The 19,924-nt window shown below is 40.3% G+C and overlaps 2 protein-coding genes across 3 annotated transcripts in view; both read left to right on the top strand.

Moving 5' to 3' along the window:
- LOC134401297 (protocadherin gamma-C5-like) overlaps positions 1 to 19,924 on the top strand; it is a 298,584-nt gene that overhangs the window by 13,549 nt on the left and 265,111 nt on the right. Inside the window, exon 1 of one of the 2 annotated variants that reach the window (XM_063130073.1) lies at positions 15,197 to 17,681. The exons of the other annotated variant lie outside the window; for it this stretch is intronic. Within the exon in view, the coding sequence (XP_062986143.1) occupies positions 15,258 to 17,681 (2,424 nt within the window). The 5' untranslated portion in view covers positions 15,197 to 15,257. Of the gene's footprint in view, positions 1 to 15,196; positions 17,682 to 19,924 lie in introns of those variants that run through there. 2 annotated transcript variants of the gene reach the window in all.
- LOC134401220 (protocadherin gamma-A10-like) lies at positions 867 to 9,482 on the top strand. The gene is made up of 3 exons (XM_063129971.1): positions 867 to 1,115; positions 1,976 to 1,997; positions 7,078 to 9,482. Exons 1-3 carry the CDS (start codon positions 867 to 869, stop codon positions 9,480 to 9,482), a joined length of 2,676 nt encoding a protein of 891 aa, XP_062986041.1.

Raw genomic sequence — 19,924 nt, 5'->3', positions numbered from 1 at the left:
TAAAGATACAAGAAGGAGATCTGGAACTAAAAGATAATACAACCATACAAAGAAGCTTCCACCATTTCTACTCAAATTTATACAAAAGACACGAGGTTGCACCAGAGAAAATAGATGAATACATTAAAAAGCAAAAATTACCCAAAATTACAGAAGAACAGAAACAGATCATAAATAGATCTATAACAGTAACAGAAATAGTTGAGGCATTCAGAAAAATTAAACTGGGAAAATCGCCAGGCCCAGATGGTTTTTCAGGCGCGTATTACAAAAACTTTGAAAGTTGTTACAACCGCTACAAAATGTAATGAACTCCATCCTGGATACCGGGAAGATACCAGATACTTGGAAAATGGCATATATAACATTAATACCAAAAGAAGGACAAGATCCTACTTTGACTAAAAATTACAGACCAATCTCATTATTGAACAATGATTATAAATTATTCACAACAATACTGGCAGAAAGATTTTAAAAAGTTCTACAAGAGATAATTCATGAAGATCAGAGTGGCTTTCTACCAAAGAGACAGTTAAAAGACAATGTTAGAACCATCTAAAATATTGTGGAATACCTAGATAAACATCCAGAGAAACAAGCTGCCTTGATTTTTCTTGATGCGGAGAAGGCGTTTGATAATGTTAACTGGAACTTCATTTTCAAAATTTTAGAAGAAATGTGTTTTGGAGATAACTTCATGAAATGGGTTAAATCGATTTATTCTTCACGAAAGGCACAAATAATCATTAATGGGGAATTATCAAAACCATGTGAAGTACAGAGAGGAACAAGGCAAGGTTGCCCATTGTCACCCCTGTTATTTATCTTAGTTTTGGAAATATTGAACAGGGATATAAGACAAGATGAAAAAAATTGGAGGGATAAAGATTAAAAAAGAATCATATAAATTGAGAGCGTTTGCAGATGATGTGGTACTTACCCTAGAAGACCCATTAAAGGGAATAGAAGTTCTGATGCATAAACTAAAAGAATTTGGTGTAGTAGCAAGCTTTAAGGTTAATAAACAGAAGACAAAGATATTAACAAAAAATTTGAACTCCCAAGATCAATCAAAACTAATAGAAAAAACAGGGTTTAAGATTGAAAAGAAGGTAAAATACTTAGGAATAACGTTAACAAATAAAAATTGTATGTTGTTCTATAATAACTATGTTAAAGTGTGGAATGAAATCAAAAAAGATTTAATTAAATGGGATAAAATACAACTATCAATGCTGGGAAGAATTGCCACTATCAAGATGAATGTGTTACCAAGAATGTTGTTCTTGTTTCAGACAATACCTATAGTGAATTCGGAGTTACCATTTAAACAATGGGAGAAGGACATATCCAAATTTATATGGAAAGCAAAAAAACCAAGAATTAAATATAAATTATTACAGGATGCAAAAGAAAGGGGGGGGTCTAGGTTTACCAAATCTAAAATTATACTTTGTTGCATGTGGCTTGGTATGGATGAAAGACTGGATACTGTTGAAAAACAAAAGGCTAGTGGATTTAGAGGGACATGACTTGAGATTTGGGTGGCATGGTTATATATGGTATGAGAAAGTTAAAGTTAATGTAGAGTTCAACAACCATTATATACGGCGTGCTGTCCTGAAAATATGGAATAAATATAAGCCCAGATTATGTCAAAAAACACCATTATGGATATCAGTGCAGGAAGCATACCAAAGAAGTGAGAGGACAGGCAATCACAATTGGTGGACATATCGTGATATTTTAGAAGGGGATTATCAATTAAAGTCAAGAGAAGAGTTGACAAAAGAAGGGTACCCATGTCAATGGTTTAAATATATGCAAATGTCAGAAAGGTTTAAAATTGATTTTAAAAGCCTGTGGTTTTGAAACAACAAAGTCAGAATTTGAAAGGGCATTATGTACGAACGACGAACATGTTATTGCTAAAATTTATAAACTCTTATTGAGGTTTGAGATGGAGGAAGAACAAGTGAAAGAATGTTTGATAAAATGGGGCCAGAATATGGGACATAGTATACCAATGGCACAATGGGAATATATGTGGACAAGAGGGCTAAAATTTACGTTAAGTACCAATCTTAAAGAAAATTTTTACAAAATGATGTATAGGTGGCATATTGGCCAAAATGTATAAAGGGGCATCAGGATTGTGCTGGAAATGCGGAGAGCAGGAGGGGACATTCTACCATGCATGGTGGACCTGCAAAAAAGCAAAGACTTTCTGGATACAAATTCATTCTGTAATCCCTCCCTCCTGCTACCAACTGTCTCTGCAGAGGCCACCAGTGAGGGAGGAAGCAGCAGCCGGGCACCTCTCCACCATGCCTGGCTCCAGCTCTAGCTGAGAGCCCCCTCCCTCCTGCTACCAACTGTAACTGCTGAACTTTACAACTAAGATTGTAGTGCCTGAATTAGCTTTCCTTTCCCCCCTCCTCCTCCTCCCTCCCAATCCCCTTTCCTTTTGTGTCATGTCTTTTAGATTGTAAGCCTGTGGGCAGGGACTGTCAAGAAATACTTTTGTAAGCCGCCGTGAGAGCCTTTTTTGGCTGAATGGCGGCATAAAAATCCTTAAATAAATAAATAAATAAATAATCCAAAAAATCCTAAAAATTAATATCCAATTGAAACCAGAATACTTTCTTTTGGGACTTATGGATGAGCAGATGAAAAAGAATCATGGGACTATATTCTTATATATGACGACGGCTGCAAGACTGATATATGCACAAAGATGGAAGGGCAAAATAGTGCCCACAACAGAGGAATGGCTACTGAAGATGTTCGAGCTAGCAGAGATGGCGAAACTCACAGCAATAATGAGGGAAAACTCAACTGTAAGATTTATAACTGAATGGGAACCTTTTGTAAACTTTATGAAGGGACGAGAAAAAAATGACTTGTATATCTGTGGATTCAACCAATAGTGTAGAAAATGTGGAGAGAGAAATTAGAGATTTGGATTTGACAGTGATAAAGAAAAACAATAATAATGACAATATTATTATATATTTTTGCTGAGGAGAATATTGGAAGAACATTTTATTTGGTGTTTTGTTTGTTTGTTTGATTTTGTTTTGTCTTATTTTTGTGGATGTGTTTGTTTTGTTAGTGTTTTTTTATTTACTGATGTTTGGAAATAATAATAATAATAATAATAATAATAATAATAATAATAATAATAAAAGATTATGCAATATCCTTGTATTTGACTGTAATTCTACCTGAAGCACAAATTGGCAATATAAATGTTTTATCTTTTATTCATTTGATTCTATAAGCAATAACTTCTTAACTCCACTGTCTCTCTTAATTTCAATGGCTTTTTCTGTAACTGTATCTCAATAGAGAATTCTCTGGATTACCACTCACTTGACCAGCTTCTACAATTTTAATTTTACCCAGGAATGACGTGAAATGTCCCCATATTTCACTGCACTATTTGTGGAAGATAATTGGGGGAGGGATTTTGGTACTGAGGAGGTCAACTTTAAGGGCTGTGAGGAGATTCAGTATAAACCATACTGAATCTCCTCCCAGCTGCCAGCTTTAATTCCTTATAAAGCCTCCAGAATGGCTCTGCATGACAACATAGCACAATTCTTAGGGATATTCTCTGGGGAAATGACACCCCCCCCATTAGCAGATACCTAAAATGTTAGCCGTCAGTGGGGAGGTTACATCCCCCCTGTTGGAATGACACTTAAATAATGTAGAGTTGTCTCCTTGTCGTCAGTGGCAGCCATGTTGAATTCCCTACCGTGCTCCCAAAATGATTCAATATCATGACATAGTGTCATTCTGAGGGGGGGGGGGAGTTCCCAGTTGAATAATTGTAGCAAGATCAGGTTTTCTCAGGGAAGGCCAAAGTTTAAGATGCCATTTAAACATCCATCTGCAAGCACTTTCAAACTGAGAAGCTGAGAGAAGCCAACCCCATCCAAGGCAGGCTAAATATTACTTCCCAAATCAACTTTATCACATTTCAACAGAATCTCCAACTTTTGTTTTATTAGCTTAAATATAGCCCATTACTACCTGATCAATAAATCCATTACATCATCTGCACTAGACAAAAAAGAGAAATAGAACTAGGTGGCACCTGACTTCATGTCATGTGGCCTCCTCCAACTATTTCATGTAGATATTATATAGCATGGAAAATAAGATGGCATCTTCTGGTATCCAAAAGCATAAAAGCTGAGAGGTGAAACAGAAGTACCCCAATATCACCTTTTGGAATTAACTTGCCAGGTAAGAACACCACAAGAGTGCAGAGCCCCATCCCAGATAGGCAATCCAGAAGAACATCATGACTGATGCTATCAGATGTCATGGAGAGGTCCAGGAGAACAATTCTGCTTTTGTGTTCTAGTACAGGTTGTCTACAGGGGTGACCAAGCAGTCCACACACTGGGTCTGAAGACATACTGAAGTGGGTCAAGATAGTCGATTTCATCCAGGAGTGTCTCAAGTTGAGCAGCTGCCACTTGTTAAAGCACCTTTCCCAAGAAAGGAAGATCAGCAATTGGCAAATCAGAAAAATTATTTGGAAGGTTTTAAAGAAATATTGTCAGAGCATTCAAGGCTGCTGGGACTTTCCCCTCTTATAAGGAGGCATTTATCACCTCTTGAACTCAATTCACTCTCCTCTCTGTTATATTATTAGCTAGGATGGGCTAGGATGGGCCAAAGCTGAGGATAGTGGGCTGCACCTTTCAAAACAGCCTGTCAGTAGTATATCAGGCAGCAATAATGGAAATTCATAAGCAAAAGTGAATAGATGATGTAATTGATGTGGCATCCAAGTGAGAATAGATTGAAGTCATTTTCTTCATCAGATGCTTTGCACATAAGTCACAGTGAGCACTCCAGTAAACCATCCTACAGAAGGTTGAAGAACATCCCTAACTTTCTGGAAAAGCTCCTCTGGATGGCATTGCACAATTGGAGTGGAGAAGAAAGCTCTGTTCACTGGGCTCTGAAATGCACCCTAGCCTGTGTGCAGTAGTGTTTACTCCTTCACCTGTGTTGTAGACATTCTGTTTCATAAGCCTGATTCTTGTGCTCCTTCACTATCATATTTTTTTAAAAAAATTTTTGGAGGAATCCAGTGAATACATCAGCAACATGATGTACCTCTCATAAATGTGGAGGGAGAGTTCGTGTTTCCACTTTTGTGAATGTGTGAATCAGAACTATAAAGGGAATTTCCATTCTAAATCTGGTAAGGAAGAAAGGGCATAATTTAATGAAGCCAAGAAATCTGAATTTAGTATGAAATAAACTATAAAAGGCAGGAGCTCAACAGTAGTGCCCATGATTTACATCCAGAAGGTCCCAGGCGCAGTCCCTGGCATCTCTTGGTAGGTTGGAGATCTATTGTAATTGTAATTAGAAATGTTAAGAATATAAGAGCACTGCTGGATCAGACCAAGCTTCCATCTAGTCCAGCATTCATTTCATACAGTGGCCAACCAGCTGTTGACGGGAAACCCACAAGCAGGACATGTCTGCAACAGCACCCTCCCACTCACGCTCCCCAGTAACTGGCGTACATAGGCTTATGGCCGCTGATTTCTGGAGGCAGCATAAAGGCATCAGAGCTAGTGACCATTGATAGCCTTCTCCAGGAATTTGTCTAACCCCATTATGAGAGAGAGAGAGAAACATGTCTACCTGTCCACGTTCTCCACACCATACATAATTTTGTACATCTCTATCATGTCTCCTCTTACTTTTTTTCCAAGCTAAACAATCCCAGCTATTGTAACCCTGATTCTCAAGCCCCTTGATAATTTTAGTTGTGCTTTTCTGCACTAATGTTGTGGTCTAAACCAGTGGCAGTCGACATGCTACTTATCTATTAAATCCACATCCTTTACTCTTAGAAGGTAGAAGTATTAAGGGCTATAAAAGAGAAATATCTCCTATTTCTACAAGTTATTTGTGAGAAAAAGAAGAAGAAACTCTGTGTGTGTGTGTGTGTGTGTGTGTGTGTGTGTGTGTGTAGGTATAAAACATCTGAACTAAAACAGTGAATAGGCCAGGAAGGAAAAGATCAGAAAGCCAGCCTAAATTTATTGAAATAACATTTTCATAAGTAACACAAACACATATTTGATATGCAATGAATACAATATTCATTTAGGTGAAGATCTTTCTTTGGTTTTTTGCATCAGTAAAAGATCATTATAGCTAACACAAGATTATATTAAAATAATATTATTATGCAAAATATCACTATTTCATTGGATAGTATCCAGTGCTGCCACTCTACTTATGCAATTGATGTTGTTTTACCATAAGCTACCTCTAGCACAATGCCAATAGCATTTGCTGCTTGACACATTTCCCCAGAATATAATGATATTTTACTGAAGGAAAAAAACACAGAAAAATTGCAGCCAAAGTAGAGTGTAATATTGCATTCATTGCATTTGACATTTACCAAATATGTCTTAGTGATGAACATTATTTCTCCAAATAAAGGCAAGGGAAACATTTAGGCTGCAATCCTATGCATATCTTCTCAGATATAAGTCCCATTTAGTTCACTGTAACTTACTTGCATGTAAGTGTGTATAGGACTGGAGCTTTAGTCACTAATGTATAATTTCTGAAAAAATAGAATTGAACAATAGTATAGATACTATGTTAAATTTCTATTTCACAAAGAATCAATGTTAAGGTTTATTGACAATTTTGGGTGATTCACTGTTCGTTTTGAAAAGTATAGAATAAACGAGGACATCAGAATTATAGTCTTCCTGGTACAGAAGGCTAGCAACACGCATAGGGAACTACATAAATGTCTTGCTCAGTCATTGCAGTTTTTGGTTGAGACTCTGGGCGCCGCTGTTTACCAGTAGAAAAGCAAATTGAAATGGAAGTTCCAGCTTGATGATTTCCGGAGCTTTACATATTACTAGCAAGGCAGTGAAACAACACAGAAAGAAGCAAGCAAGCAAGAAAAAGAGTTATACAGTCCAAAGGAAATCCTTTAAAAAGGTAATCATAGAAAGCTTAAAATGGCAGATACTCTGAGGCTCCTTCCATTCTGGCTTACTTTGATTGCCATTTGGCAATTAAATTATGGGCAGGTCCACTACTCAATTCCTGAGGAAGTCCAGAAAGGCTCTTATGTGGGAAATATTGCAGAGGACCTGGGACTAGGATCCAACGAATTCTCAGACAGCAGAATTCGCATCATTTCTGAAGGTATGCTTCAATATTTTACCTTGAATTTTAAGAATGGGCATTTATATGTCTCTGAAAGAATAGACAGAGATGAAATATGTGGGTGGGAAGAGAAGTGCATTTTAAGTCTGGAAGTCCTTGTTGAAGACAAGGTGAAGTTGTTCAACATTGAAATTGAAATCACAGATATAAATGACAATGCTCCAACTTTCATGCAGGAGCTCTTAGATCTAAAGATAAGCGAAACTGCTATTATAGGGACCCATTTCCTGTTACAAGAAGCCCAGGATTCTGACAGTGGAGATTATTCACTTCTGAATTACCATCTGAGCAGCAGCAAACATTTCTCCTTGAAATTGCAGAGGACATCTGATAGGGACAAATATCCAGAACTTGTGCTAGAGAAATCCTTGGACAGGGAAGAAGAAGCTATCCACTTTCTAATCCTCACAGCCACTGATGGTGGACACCCAGCGAGGTCCGGCACTCTGCAGATACGCGTGATTGTTCTTGATGCAAATGACAATGCACCCGTTTTCAATCAGCCTCTTTATAAAGTGAGCATTTTGGAAAGTATTCCCATAGGTTCTGTACTGCTTACTGTAAATGCTACAGATGCAGATGAAGAAACAAATTCTGAGTTGACGTACTCATTCCTGAAAATAAAAGAGAAAGCATCACAAGTCTTCCAAATAAATTCTAAAACTGGAGAAATATCAACAACAGGAAAGCTGGACTATGAAGAAAATGCATTTTATGAAATAGAAGTTCAAGCAAAGGACAATGGTGGTCTCTCCGATAGGGCAAAAGTGTTGATAAGGCTTATTGACGTTAATGACAATGTTCCCAGGATAGCAATCACCACTGTTTTTAATTCAATCAGTGAAGGAAGCTCTCTAGGAACTGTGGTCGCTCTATTGAACATACAAGACAAAGATATTGGTGAGAATGGAGAGGTCATATCTTCAATTCCCACAACTCTTCCCTTCCATTTAAATAAATCATTTGAAAACTATTACCATTTGATGATAGACAGAACCCTTGACAGGGAAGAGATATCAAATTATGATATAACTATTACTGCTACAGACAAAGGGAATCCTCCATTATCAGCCACTGCAACATTCTTTTTGGAAATTTTGGATATAAATGATAATGCCCCAGTCTTCAGTAAGACACAATACATTTCTTATGTAACTGAGAATAACCCAAGGGGTGAGTCTGTTTCCTACATAAAAGCATATGATCCTGACTTTATGGAAAATGCCACAGTCACTTTTTCAATCATTGAAGCAGGTATCAGTGACTTTGCTCTTTCATCCTACCTCTCCATTAACTCTGAGACTGGGGTTGTCTATGCCTTGAGCTCCTTTGATTACGAAGAGTGTAAGGAGATTAACTTCCAGGTCAAGGCCCAGGATGGAGGCTCCCCACCACTCAGCTCCAATATCTCAGTAACTCTCTTCATCCTGGACCAGAACGACAATGCTCCTGAAATCTTGTACCCCTCCCCTCCCACCGATGGCTCCACTGGAATAGAGCTGGCCCCTCGCTCCTCCGAGCCGGGTTACCTGGTCACTAAGGTGGTGGCAGTGGATCAAGACTCTGGTCAAAATGGCTGGCTCTCCTACCAGCTGATTAAGGCCACTGAGCCAGGGCTCTTCACTGTGGGACTCCATACTGGAGAGATAAGGACTACCCGTTTCTTTCTGGACAAGGACGTTCTCAAGCAAAGCCTGGTGGTTTCAGTGAAGGACAATGGGCAGCCATCTCTCTCTGCCTCAGTCACTGTTACCGTAGTGCTGGCTGACAACATCCCAGAAATCCTCTCAGATCTTAGCAGCATCTCAGCTCCTGTAGCTCCACAGCCAGACCTCACCTTCTACCTGGTGATTGCAGTGGCCTTTGTCTCTTGTCTGTTCTTCACCTTCCTCCTCGTGTTATTGGCACTCAGACTGCGCAGGTGGAGAAATGCTCAACTGTGTGACAATGGAAGTGTGAACTTCAATGGTGTTCCCGTTTCACAGTTTGTGGGCATTGATGGAGTCCGAGCATTTCTTCAGTCTTATTGCCATGAGGTTTCATTGACTTCAGGCTCTCGCAAAAGCCAAATTCTTTTTCCAATTGGAAGCTGTACAAATACACTGATACCACAGCAAGCTCCTGATAAGACAGATCCCTTGTTAGGAGCAGGTGACTCTAACGCCATTAAGAAGGAGGCAACAGCAGACTTTCAGGTGAGCATGTACATTTCAATATTTCTTTTTAATACTTAGTAAAGCCAGTTCATTATACATTTTTATTTGATAGGTTTCATGTTTATGAAATGTAATTCAATGAAATTCTTTAATATCAAAATCTAGATGGGGCCTATTTATTATTCTCAAAATTAAGATTTAAAGAGGTAAAATGTTTTAGAGCCATTAGCTGTCTTCTTCATAACTGGTGAAGTCAATGATTTCATTAATTCCAATAAATGTTCATAGGTTAATGATACCTCTTATAAGTAACCTGTACTGAAACCACCTCCTGATATGATTATGGCCAGTATTGGAAATACCAGTAAGTCTCTCTGCAGAGAAGCTTTTAGGATGGTTACAATGATATTTGGCTTCACCACTGTCTGCCGCAATGTTAGGGTGCAGAAAAGCCATGACCACATTTTATAAAATTGGTAAAAGGGTGGAGAATAGGTTGGTGGAAGTAGAAAAAAGCAGAACTAGGGATGAGTCATCTACATATCATCTGAACAGTATTTAGGCCAAAAGAAAGGCACACATATTTGGACATCCATCCCATTCTGGTCTAACATTTGGTTTTAACCTTTTACAGTAAAATTTGCATTTCTGGACAGTACAGTGTAGAAGAACAGGTTTTCCTCTCTTGTAAATTACAGATAATCAGGTTTGCAGGCAAGCCACTATTTATTACTACAGCAGTCACACTTATCTGCATGACATGACTTCACAAGATGAGGAGTGTGCCAGGAAGGAATATCCTTCACATGATCTGACTATCTTGGTTACTGATAAAAAAAAAAGTGTCATACTAGAAATTTGTATTGCATTAGTTACCAGAACCTATTAAAGAGAATTTTTGAGCGCAGTGCAGCTGGCATTCAGAAATCATGAGAACAGAGCTGGAACATAACACAAAAGCTGTTATTATAGTGTAACAATGTGACAAACTGCTATATTCTGAACAAAACAACAGCCCCCTAAAGAGCCTGAGATTCTGCATCTTTGTGGAAGGGCAGATATGTTGGGTTTATTTCCCAATATATATTCTCAGGTCAATCCCTTTTTACAATAACCTATCTGGTCAGAACCGATTGATCCTTTTGTTATGTAAGCTCAAATTAATTAAAGAGGTGGAACCAGCTTCTAAATACATTTCTCCGCAACTTTTATATACAACCGACAGTATGTTCACAACTGCAGAAGCCTGCTCTCCCCATACCCACGTGTGCAAGTCAGTATTGTCCTTGTAAGATCAAGGAATAACACATTTCTCTTCTGAATATACACTGGGAGAGGAGATTGAGTAGAAAGGGGTTTCAACATGGCGGGCGTTTGGAGCAGGAGTGGTCTCTGCCATGCTGCCCTACCAACACCAGTGTACTGCACCCTCCACAATCTGCGCAAGTCCTTGTACCGTGAATGAAGAATAACAATCACCCTCAAAAAAATCCTGTGTGAAGGAGCCCTCAGGAAGAAGAGTTAAAGGACCATCATATGTAGTCAAATGCACGGCTCCGTCTGTCACTGCTCCCACATCGCTTCCTGAAAACAGGAAGTAATTAGACCCATTCAGTCCGGTAGGAAAGAGCAGCAACTGGACTTAATGAGGGTTTTTTTTTGCAGCGCAATAATGGCCAGATGGGGCGGAAGATGCGCGAGAGGCAGACGACGTCATGTGAGCAATCTGCAACGAGCGTGCAGTAACGAGCGTGCAGTAAAACGCTCGCTCGTCAGATGGAGCTTTTAGAATGCTTGTAAACATAAAAACTCAATGAAGAGCAGAGAATTGGATTAGGCCAGTACAAAGAGAGCCTTCACCCTTCTCATGCAGTGGCAATAGACCTCACCCTCAGCACCAGGGCAGAAGCAGTGCCAGGAAAGTGAAAGAGATTCAGAAGAAAGAAAGAGCCTATCAGTAAACCCCCGCCCCTATTCTCCCATTCTGGAGCTGCCAGCTCCTATACGATCTGCCAACAAACTCACACACAAACTGAGTGCAGGAATGGAGAAGGTTTTTTTTTTTTTAGAGTGTACTCTTTCAGGTGTGCTTGTGAGTTGGTTGTGTGCAACTGTCATGATAAATGGGTCATTATGTCAGTGTTGATATGATATGGCAGGTGCAAGACTGTTCCTGACCCATTTATCAAGGGCAGGAGCTACACGTTAACAGGAGTTGTACTAATTGGATCCCACATTGGTCAGACAGTTTTTTAAAAAAATGTTTTAATATTACAGCTGGTTTAATTATACTTTTAACTTCTGTATGTTTCTGTTTATATGTCTTAATTGCAAGTGTTTCAATTTTGTAAAGCCAAATAAGTCCTAATATTGGAAAAAGGTGGAATGCAAACAACAACAACAACAACCATCATCATCATCATCATCATCTGTACTTTTTAAACCCAAACATTCCGAAATGCTACAACAATGCACCAGCAAAAAAGCTTTTGGTTAGACTGTGCAATACTGCATTTGATACTAGCATCACTGTTAGAGCCACAGATGAAGGCCACCTTTCTCGTCAACCACTCTTAAACTACTTCAGATTTTAGACAAGAATGTCAGTGCTCCATACTTTCTGCCATCAGCCTACTCTTTCAAGCTTGTAGAGGACAAACAGAATGGGCCCTCCATGAAAAGCAGATGAATCCAGACTGGAAAGAGACATACCAGAACAAGTTATTCCATAGCTGAAGCAACTCCCTTTTCTCCTCTTAACTGTCCATTAAGTCTGAGATTAGGGTTGTCCATGTTGCAGCTTTTTTGATTACGAAGAGTTCAGGGAGATTAACTCCCAGGTCAAAGTCTAGGGTAAGGTTAGAGGCTCCCCACTGCTCAGCTCCAATGTCTCAGTGACTCTCTTTGTCAATGCTCCAGACACCTTATACTCCTTGGCCATAGCTAGACCTAAGGTTTATCCCTAGATCATCCAGGGGTCAAACCTGTTCATCTAGGTGCCACACAGGGGATCCAGTGCTCAGGCAGGGACGAACCCTGGATGATCCCAGGATAAACCTTAGGTCTAGCTGTGGCCCTAGTCTCCTACTGATGACTCAGGTGGGATAGAGCTGATTCAGACTCAGTTTATTGGCCTTCATCCAACCCACTACTGCACCCAGACACCAGTCCAAGGCTTGGACTGGTGTCTGGGTGCAGACCTGACAGAGAAATAGAACTGGGTGTCATCTGTGTACTGAGATCACATCACTTCAGATCCCCTAAGGATTACTCCAAGAAGCTCACATAGACCTTAAATAGCATTTGGGACAAAATAGTAGCTAGTGGTATCCTACAGGCCAAATGCTAGGGGCTGGTGAGCACTCCCCAAAACTACAGTCTGAAACTGACCCTGCAGTTAGCACCGGAATGATGAAGAATGGTGCCTCTGATCTCATGAAGTCAATCAAGGGGGAGACCATGGTTGATGGTATCAAAATCTGCTGAAAGAAGATCCAGTAAGAGCAACAGGGTAGCACTCCCCCATCCCACTCCCAATAAAGGTCATCTATCACAGCAGTCTAGGCTTGTTCAGTCTGAGAAGTGGGCCTAAATGCAGACTGGAATATATCAAGGTAATCAGTATCAACTCTCTTGAGAACCTTTCACAAAAGGGGTTATTTGTGACTGGAAAGTAGTTGTCCAAGATGGACCTCTTAAGAAGCAATCACACCACTGCCTCTTTCAAGGGAGCCGTTACCACCCACTCCTGCAAGAATGTGTTCGAGCACATGGTTGGTCATGTAAGTGCAAACACCTTGTCCATGTCCTCAGGCTGCAATACCTGAAACTGATCCCATAAATATCTGGCTAGATGCAGTATTGTACGCCTCAACAGGACCTGCAGTGAATGCAGCATTAAGGTTGCTGTGAAGACAGGTGATTTTATCCCCCAAGTACCTAGCAAAAGAAACACAGCGGGCTTCTGAAGGGCCTAGGGCTCTATTTACTGGAGCCGGTGTTAACAGCTTTGGAACCACCTTAAAAAACTCCACTGGACAGTTGTGTGGAAATATGTTCAGTTGGCTTTGCAACCATATTTCCTCCAATTGTGCTTTAGCCTTCATCCAGCCTGTTTCACCAGCCTCAGCTACCTGGAATACCAGGGTGCTGATCGAGCTCCATAGTGCCAGGAGGGCACTCAGGAGTGATCATATCAGAGGACTGTTTAATCTCTCCGTTCCAAAAAGAAATGGTTTTTGGCAGGATTGTCAGCTCTATCCATCAGAAAATCCCCCAGTGCATTCAGGAATCCATTGGTTTCCATAAGCCTCTGGGGACAGACAATCTGAATTACAACCCCACCACTGTAAGAAGAAACTTCTGTCTCCACCCTAAGTGTGATGAATGAAGTATGAACATAGATTCTCTGCCCTCAGCATCAAATGTTTGTCAAGCTACCTCCATCACACTTCAGAATGACAATCCATTTTCTTCACTCTAAATGTAGTTTGGACATATGCTGAAAATGAATGCCCCAGAATGTAACAGAAATGTGTTGAAACTAGAGTTGGGCTAAAATATTCAGGCCAGAATTTTGCTTTACCTTCAAGGGAAGAGAACAAACGTACTCCCAAATATTGGATTGTGGGGGCAGGACTCTAAAAGCTCCGTCCAACGAGATTTTTATTGCAGGCTTGTAATTGGGCACTCACAGAGTTTGCTCAGGTCCCTCACATGACATTGTCTGCCTCCTGCACTCCTTACGCCCCTTCTGGCCTTCCTTGTGCAACAACAACAACAAAACCTCATTAAGTCCAATATTTTTTTAAACTCGGAATTGCTGCTCTCTCCTGCTGTGTGCAGGAGAAGCAGCGCCATTAGAACAGTGGACTCAATGGGCCTTGTGCTTGTTGTTTCCTTTCTGTTTTGAAAGCGGAAGTAACTGAGGAATGAAAACACCAGCGGAGAAGCAACGGTAGGAAGCAACAGTGTGATGGAGCTCTAAAAATGCTTCAAATGGTAGCTGGGCTGTCCTCCGCACCCTGGTGACATTACTTTTCTTCTTTTGGATAGAATGGCCATGTGGAAACCGTACTGCATCCCAGGGGCATTCTTGAGGGAGGGGGTTTGCCCCCATTGGACTAACAGGCTGTGGTCCTTTCAATCCATCACAGCCCTGTAGCAAGATTGCTCAGTCTTTAAATGCAAAGTATTTTTTTTTAATAAAGAGAATAATTCAATAGCTCAAATGTGGAAGCAGTATTATGGCCAGCACTTACAGAGGCCCATTTATTGGGCATGTATGGAAGGATTTTCTCCTGTATCGCTTCTAAGCTGTTATGCTCTTCCTTCAGAGGGAAAATTAGTTTCTACTCTCACAGCTTTTCAAAAAGGAGTCAAGACGCATCTTTTCAATTTGTCCAATCAAATTGCTTTTAGTAGTTTTAGAGTGTAATCCTAGTCATGTCCACTCAAGAAGTAATTCCCACTGAGTTCAATGGGACTTACACCCAAGTAAGTGTGTATAGAATTGCAGCCTTAATGTTCTTTTAATTTTACTGCTTATTTTTATGTTGCTATTGTTTTATTTGATTTGCTGTACAACAAAGTAATACATAATTAAATGGCAAAAATCATCTACAGTTTTCAGTTGATCCTCTGGGTGTCGCTGTTCACCAATCTGGTAGAGAAACAGACTCAGAATTCTAAACAGGCCAGCTTGCAGTTCTGCAAGACATATATAAAAAATACCATACTTGCAGAGACATTGCAGGGAATGTAATGGAGGCAACTTTTACTTTAAAAAAACCTTAATTTCAGAGCCAAAAGCTTCTCAGTGAGAACCGGTGGCATTTATCCTATTACAGGGGAATGGGAGAAACTCAGAGGTTGTGGAGCTGCAAAGAGGGGATCCTGCAATGCCTCATAATGGTGCTTGTTTGGAAGGCAGTTTCTGGGAAGATTCATTATTCCATTCCAGAAGAGATGCAGAAAGGCTCTTTTGTGGGGAATATTGCAATGGATCTAGGAATAGATGGAATTCATCTTGCAGACCATGGACTACGGATGGTTACCAGAACAGGTATGATCCAGTATTTTTCTCTGAATAACAACAATGGCTACTTACAAACATCTAAAAGAATAGACAGAGAGGAAATCTGTGGAAAGGCAGAGCAGTGTATTGTAAGTTTCGAGGTTATTATTGAGAGTAAAATAGAGATCTATAGAGTTGAAGTGGAAATTACTGATATAAATGATAATGCTCCCCAATTCACAACGGGGAAACAGGAACTGAAAATCAGTGAGATAGCCACCCCTGGATCCCAGTTTCCTGTACCTGAAGCTCAGGACCCAGATCTGGGCATACATTCAATACAGAGCTACCAACTCATGGGTAGTAGTCATTTTTCTCTGGATATGCAAGTAAGGGGAAATGGTGCCAGGCATGCTGAGCTGGTGTTGGAAAAAAATCTGGACCGGGAGGCGGAATCAGTTTATGACCTGATCCTCACAGCTGTTGATGGGGGTGATCCAGTAAAGACTGGCACTGCTACTATCCAAGTAATTGTTCTGGACGCAAATGACAATGCACCAGTTTTCAGCCAACCAATCTACGAAGTAAGCGTAGAGGAGAACATTCTTAAAGGCTCCATAATTGCTACAGTAAGCGCCACTGATCTAGATGAAGGACTCAATGGAGAGGTAAAGTACTCATTCAAAAAAATTACAAAGAAGGATTCTGAAATGTTTCTTTTAAACTCAACGACTGGTACAATAACCCTGGTGGGGAACCTTGACTATGAGGAGTCATCCATATATGAATTAGAGGTGAAATGTGAAGATGGAGGGGGCCTGAGTGACTGGTCAAAAGTTGTGATTACTGTTATGGATCTTAATGACAATGCACCTGAACTAGCAATAACCTTTTTCATCAATGTGATCCCTGAGAATTCACCATCAGGGACAGTTATTGCCCTTCTAAATGTACAAGATGACGATTCAGGAATCAATGGGGAGGTCACATGTTCAGTTCTCAGGAATCTTCCTTTTCAGCTGAAGAAAACAATAGACAATTTTTACACTTTAGTGACAGACAGAGCCCTTGACAGGGAACAGGTGGCAGCCTACAATGTCACTATTACAGCAACTGATCATGGGACTCCACCATTCTCTATGTCTACTCTTATTTTACTCCAGATTCTAGACACAAATGACAACCCTCCCCTCTTTGCAGAATCAGCCTTCATGCCTTATTTCCTAGAAAACAATCAAAGAGGAGCCTCAATCTTTTCCTTAAAAGCAAATGATCCAGACTGGGAAGAGAATGCCAGGATAACTTATTCCATCATCGAAGACCAGACGAGTAACTCCTTTCTCTCCTCCTGTCTCTCCATTAACTCTGAGACTGGGGTTGTCTATGCCTTGAGCTCCTTTGATTACGAAGACTTTCGAGAGATCCAGTTCCAGGTCAAGGCCCAGGATGGAGGCTCCCCACCACTCAGCTCCAATGTCTCAGTGACTCTCTTCATCCAGGACCAGAACGACAATGCTCCCGAAATCTTGTACCCCTCCCCTCCCACCGATGGCTCCACTGGGATAGAGCTGGCCCCTCGCTCCTCTGAGCCGGGTTACCTGGTCACTAAGGTGGTGGCAGTGGATGCAGATGCTGGCCAGAATGCCTGGCTCTCCTACCAGCTGACTAAGGCCACCGAGCCGGGGCTGTTCACTGTGGGACTACATACTGGAGAGATAAGGACAGCCCGTTTTTTTCTGGAGAAAGATGTCTTCAAGCAAAGCCTGGTGGTTTCAGTGAAGGACAATGGGCAGCCATCTCTCTCTGCCTCAGTCACTGTTACCGTAGTGCTGGCTGACAACATCCCAGAAATCCTCTCAGATCTTAGCAGCATCTCAGCTCCTGTAGCTCCACAGCCAGACCTCACCTTCTACCTGGTGATTGCAGTGGCCTTTGTCTCCTGCCTGTTCTTCACCTTCCTCCTCGTGTTATTGGCACTCAGACTGCGCAGGTGGAGAAATGCTCAACTGTGTGACAATGGAAGTGTGAACTTCAATGGTGTTCCCGTTTCACAGTTTGTGGGCATTGATGGAGTCCGAGCATTTCTTCAGTCTTATTGCCATGAGGTTTCATTGACTTCAGGCTCTCGCAAAAGCCAAATTCTTTTTCCAATTGGAAGCTGTACAAATACACTGATACCACAGCAAGCTCCTGATAAGACAGATCCCTTGTTAGGAGCAGGTGACTCTAACGCCATTAAGGAAGAGGTGGCAGTTTTTCAGGTGAGCATGTACATTTCAATATTTCTATTTTATTTTGAAGTTAATAAAGCTAGTTCTTTGATCCTTCTTATAGTATAGTCACTGTATGTGAATAAGGTTCTTTAATGGCGGTTCAGAGATTGCGAATTTCAGTGGTATTCCAGATCTTTAAGAGCTAAACTAGATGATTCACAAAGTGCAGGGATACATTTCATATATTTCCTTTTAAAAATGGTGTTTAACAATCTTGACAAAGTTGTCTCAATTTTACTTTTATTCTTCCAAGAGCCTCCTTGAAACTCCTATTGCTTTCACTGTGTTCCATATTTTTCTAGGAGCTTTCCGGAGTGATGCTTAAAACCTTTTTATGAATTATCCATATTTCTAAATAAAACAAAAACTGATATTCAGTAGAACATCAAATAAAATCTCTCTAAACATACACCACATTCAGAAGCAATGTGTTCCAGAGAAAGGGTGGAGTTACAAGTGACATTCAAAACAGCACTGTTCCTGAAGTGGCAGCCCCATTTTGAGTTGCTTTTCATCTCCCTGTAAAGTTTAGTTGGCATTATCCTTGTTTTTTACTTGATTGTGGTCCACATCATTGGAATACCATGTGTCATTGTACCAGCTATGTGGGAGGGGCTGGTACTCATGGTTTGCCTGCAGGCACTAGAGCACATCTGTTTAAAAGACCTCAGTCAATAGGGCTGGGAAAGACCCCTACCTAAGATACCACAGTCTGAGTGAACAGCACTGGGCTAGATGGACTCATGGCTTGACTCATAATTATTATTGTTGTTGTTGTTATTATTATTATTATTATTATTATTATTATTATTATTATTTATATAGCACCATCAATGTACATGGTGCTGTACAGAGTAAAACAGTAAAAAGCAAGGCCCTGCCGCATAGGCTTACAATCTAATAAAATCATAGTAAAACAATAAGGAGGGGAAGAGAATGCCAACAGGCACAGGGTAGGGAAAGCAGGCACAGGGTAGGGTAAAACTAACAGTATAAAGTCCGCACAACATCAAGTTTTAAAAGCTTTAGGAAAAAGAAAAGGCAATTTCATATTTTCAAAAGCACAAAGGACAGGCTGACTTTAATTCATATGTGTGGTGCAATACTTGTTGTCTCACAACTGAATGTATGGAACTATTGCAAAGCATTGTGTTTTCAGTGAAGTGATATGATAGTTCTGCCTGTGTTGTTTGATGGCACATTCATACACTGAGACCGTTATTTAACATTACACAACACAGCACCTAGTCAAGGTAGGTGGTATCTGGATCTGGCAGCCAATCATTCCCTGGCAGTGAACATTGCACTGCTGATGGCAGACTGAAGAAATCTCACATAGGCTAAAGGGCTGCATCATCTCCACCTTGTATATAATGTATTCCATAGATGACCACCAGAAAGTATGTAGGTATAATGTCCTCCTTTTTCAACTATATTGAGAGGAGCTGTACATTTTTGTTCTTTTCATAAAATCCATGTTTTCTTACTCTAACAAGACCTACCTTCAATGGTTGTCTGTGTAAAGTAAACCCTGCATTTCTCCTGTTTTTGAACTACTGTTTTATAAAAGGTGCTAGAGAGAGATTCATCTTGACTTCAGCAACCCAGGAATGGTGAACTTTGCAATCTAATATGTTGGGTAGCCCAGTAAGCAAAACCAATAGTGAAGACTGTCCATTCTTAACCTTCCAATTCTCTTTCAAGCTTCTGTTAAACCATTCAGTTTCCCCACTAGCTTGGGGACAAAACACAAATGATTGTTTATGCATAATATTCCATTCTGTGAGGGAGGTGTCAAATTCTGTTGAAAGAACAATGGGTGAAAATCTCAGAAATCAAGTCATTTATTTCAACAACTAGTAAAAAAGCCCATCATACGACCGGAATTGACTTAGCAGAGATTAAGCAGCAACACAGCAGCTTCAGCGTTTGATTCTTCTGCTTGGTTTCTGAGCACTGTCCCTTCAGGAAGAAAATATATTCACAACACGTATAGCTTTCTTCAGCAAAGATTTTACTGAGGCATATAACGTCTTCTGTACAAAATACATCCAGCATTCACAATATCAACAACCAGCATCCACCCACACCACTATTACATCTGTACAACTTTATATACATTTCAAACACAGTATTGCACACAGTTGCATCAGCCAATTATTCAATTAACAGATTAGTCAAGAGGCCTTGACATTTTACAGTCCAGTACTGATGAGTAACACCTGTAGAAA

This window comes from Elgaria multicarinata, chromosome 7 (genome assembly GCF_023053635.1).
Source record: "Elgaria multicarinata webbii isolate HBS135686 ecotype San Diego chromosome 7, rElgMul1.1.pri, whole genome shotgun sequence".
NCBI lineage: Eukaryota > Metazoa > Chordata > Lepidosauria > Squamata > Anguidae > Elgaria > Elgaria multicarinata.
This window is presented reverse-complemented; position numbering and strand designations above follow the sequence as displayed.

Coding starts and splice junctions, on each gene's coding strand:
- LOC134401220 (XM_063129971.1), top strand. CDS start 867: ATGAAAAAAATTGGAGGGATAAAGATTAAAAAAGAATCATATAAATTG. Junction 1,116..1,975: donor GGTTTAAGATTGAAAAGAAG/GTAAAATACTTA, acceptor ATGGAGGAAGAA/CAAGTGAAAGAATGTTTGAT. Junction 1,998..7,077: donor AGTGAAAGAATGTTTGATAA/AATGGGGCCAGA, acceptor TCTGGCTTACTT/TGATTGCCATTTGGCAATTA.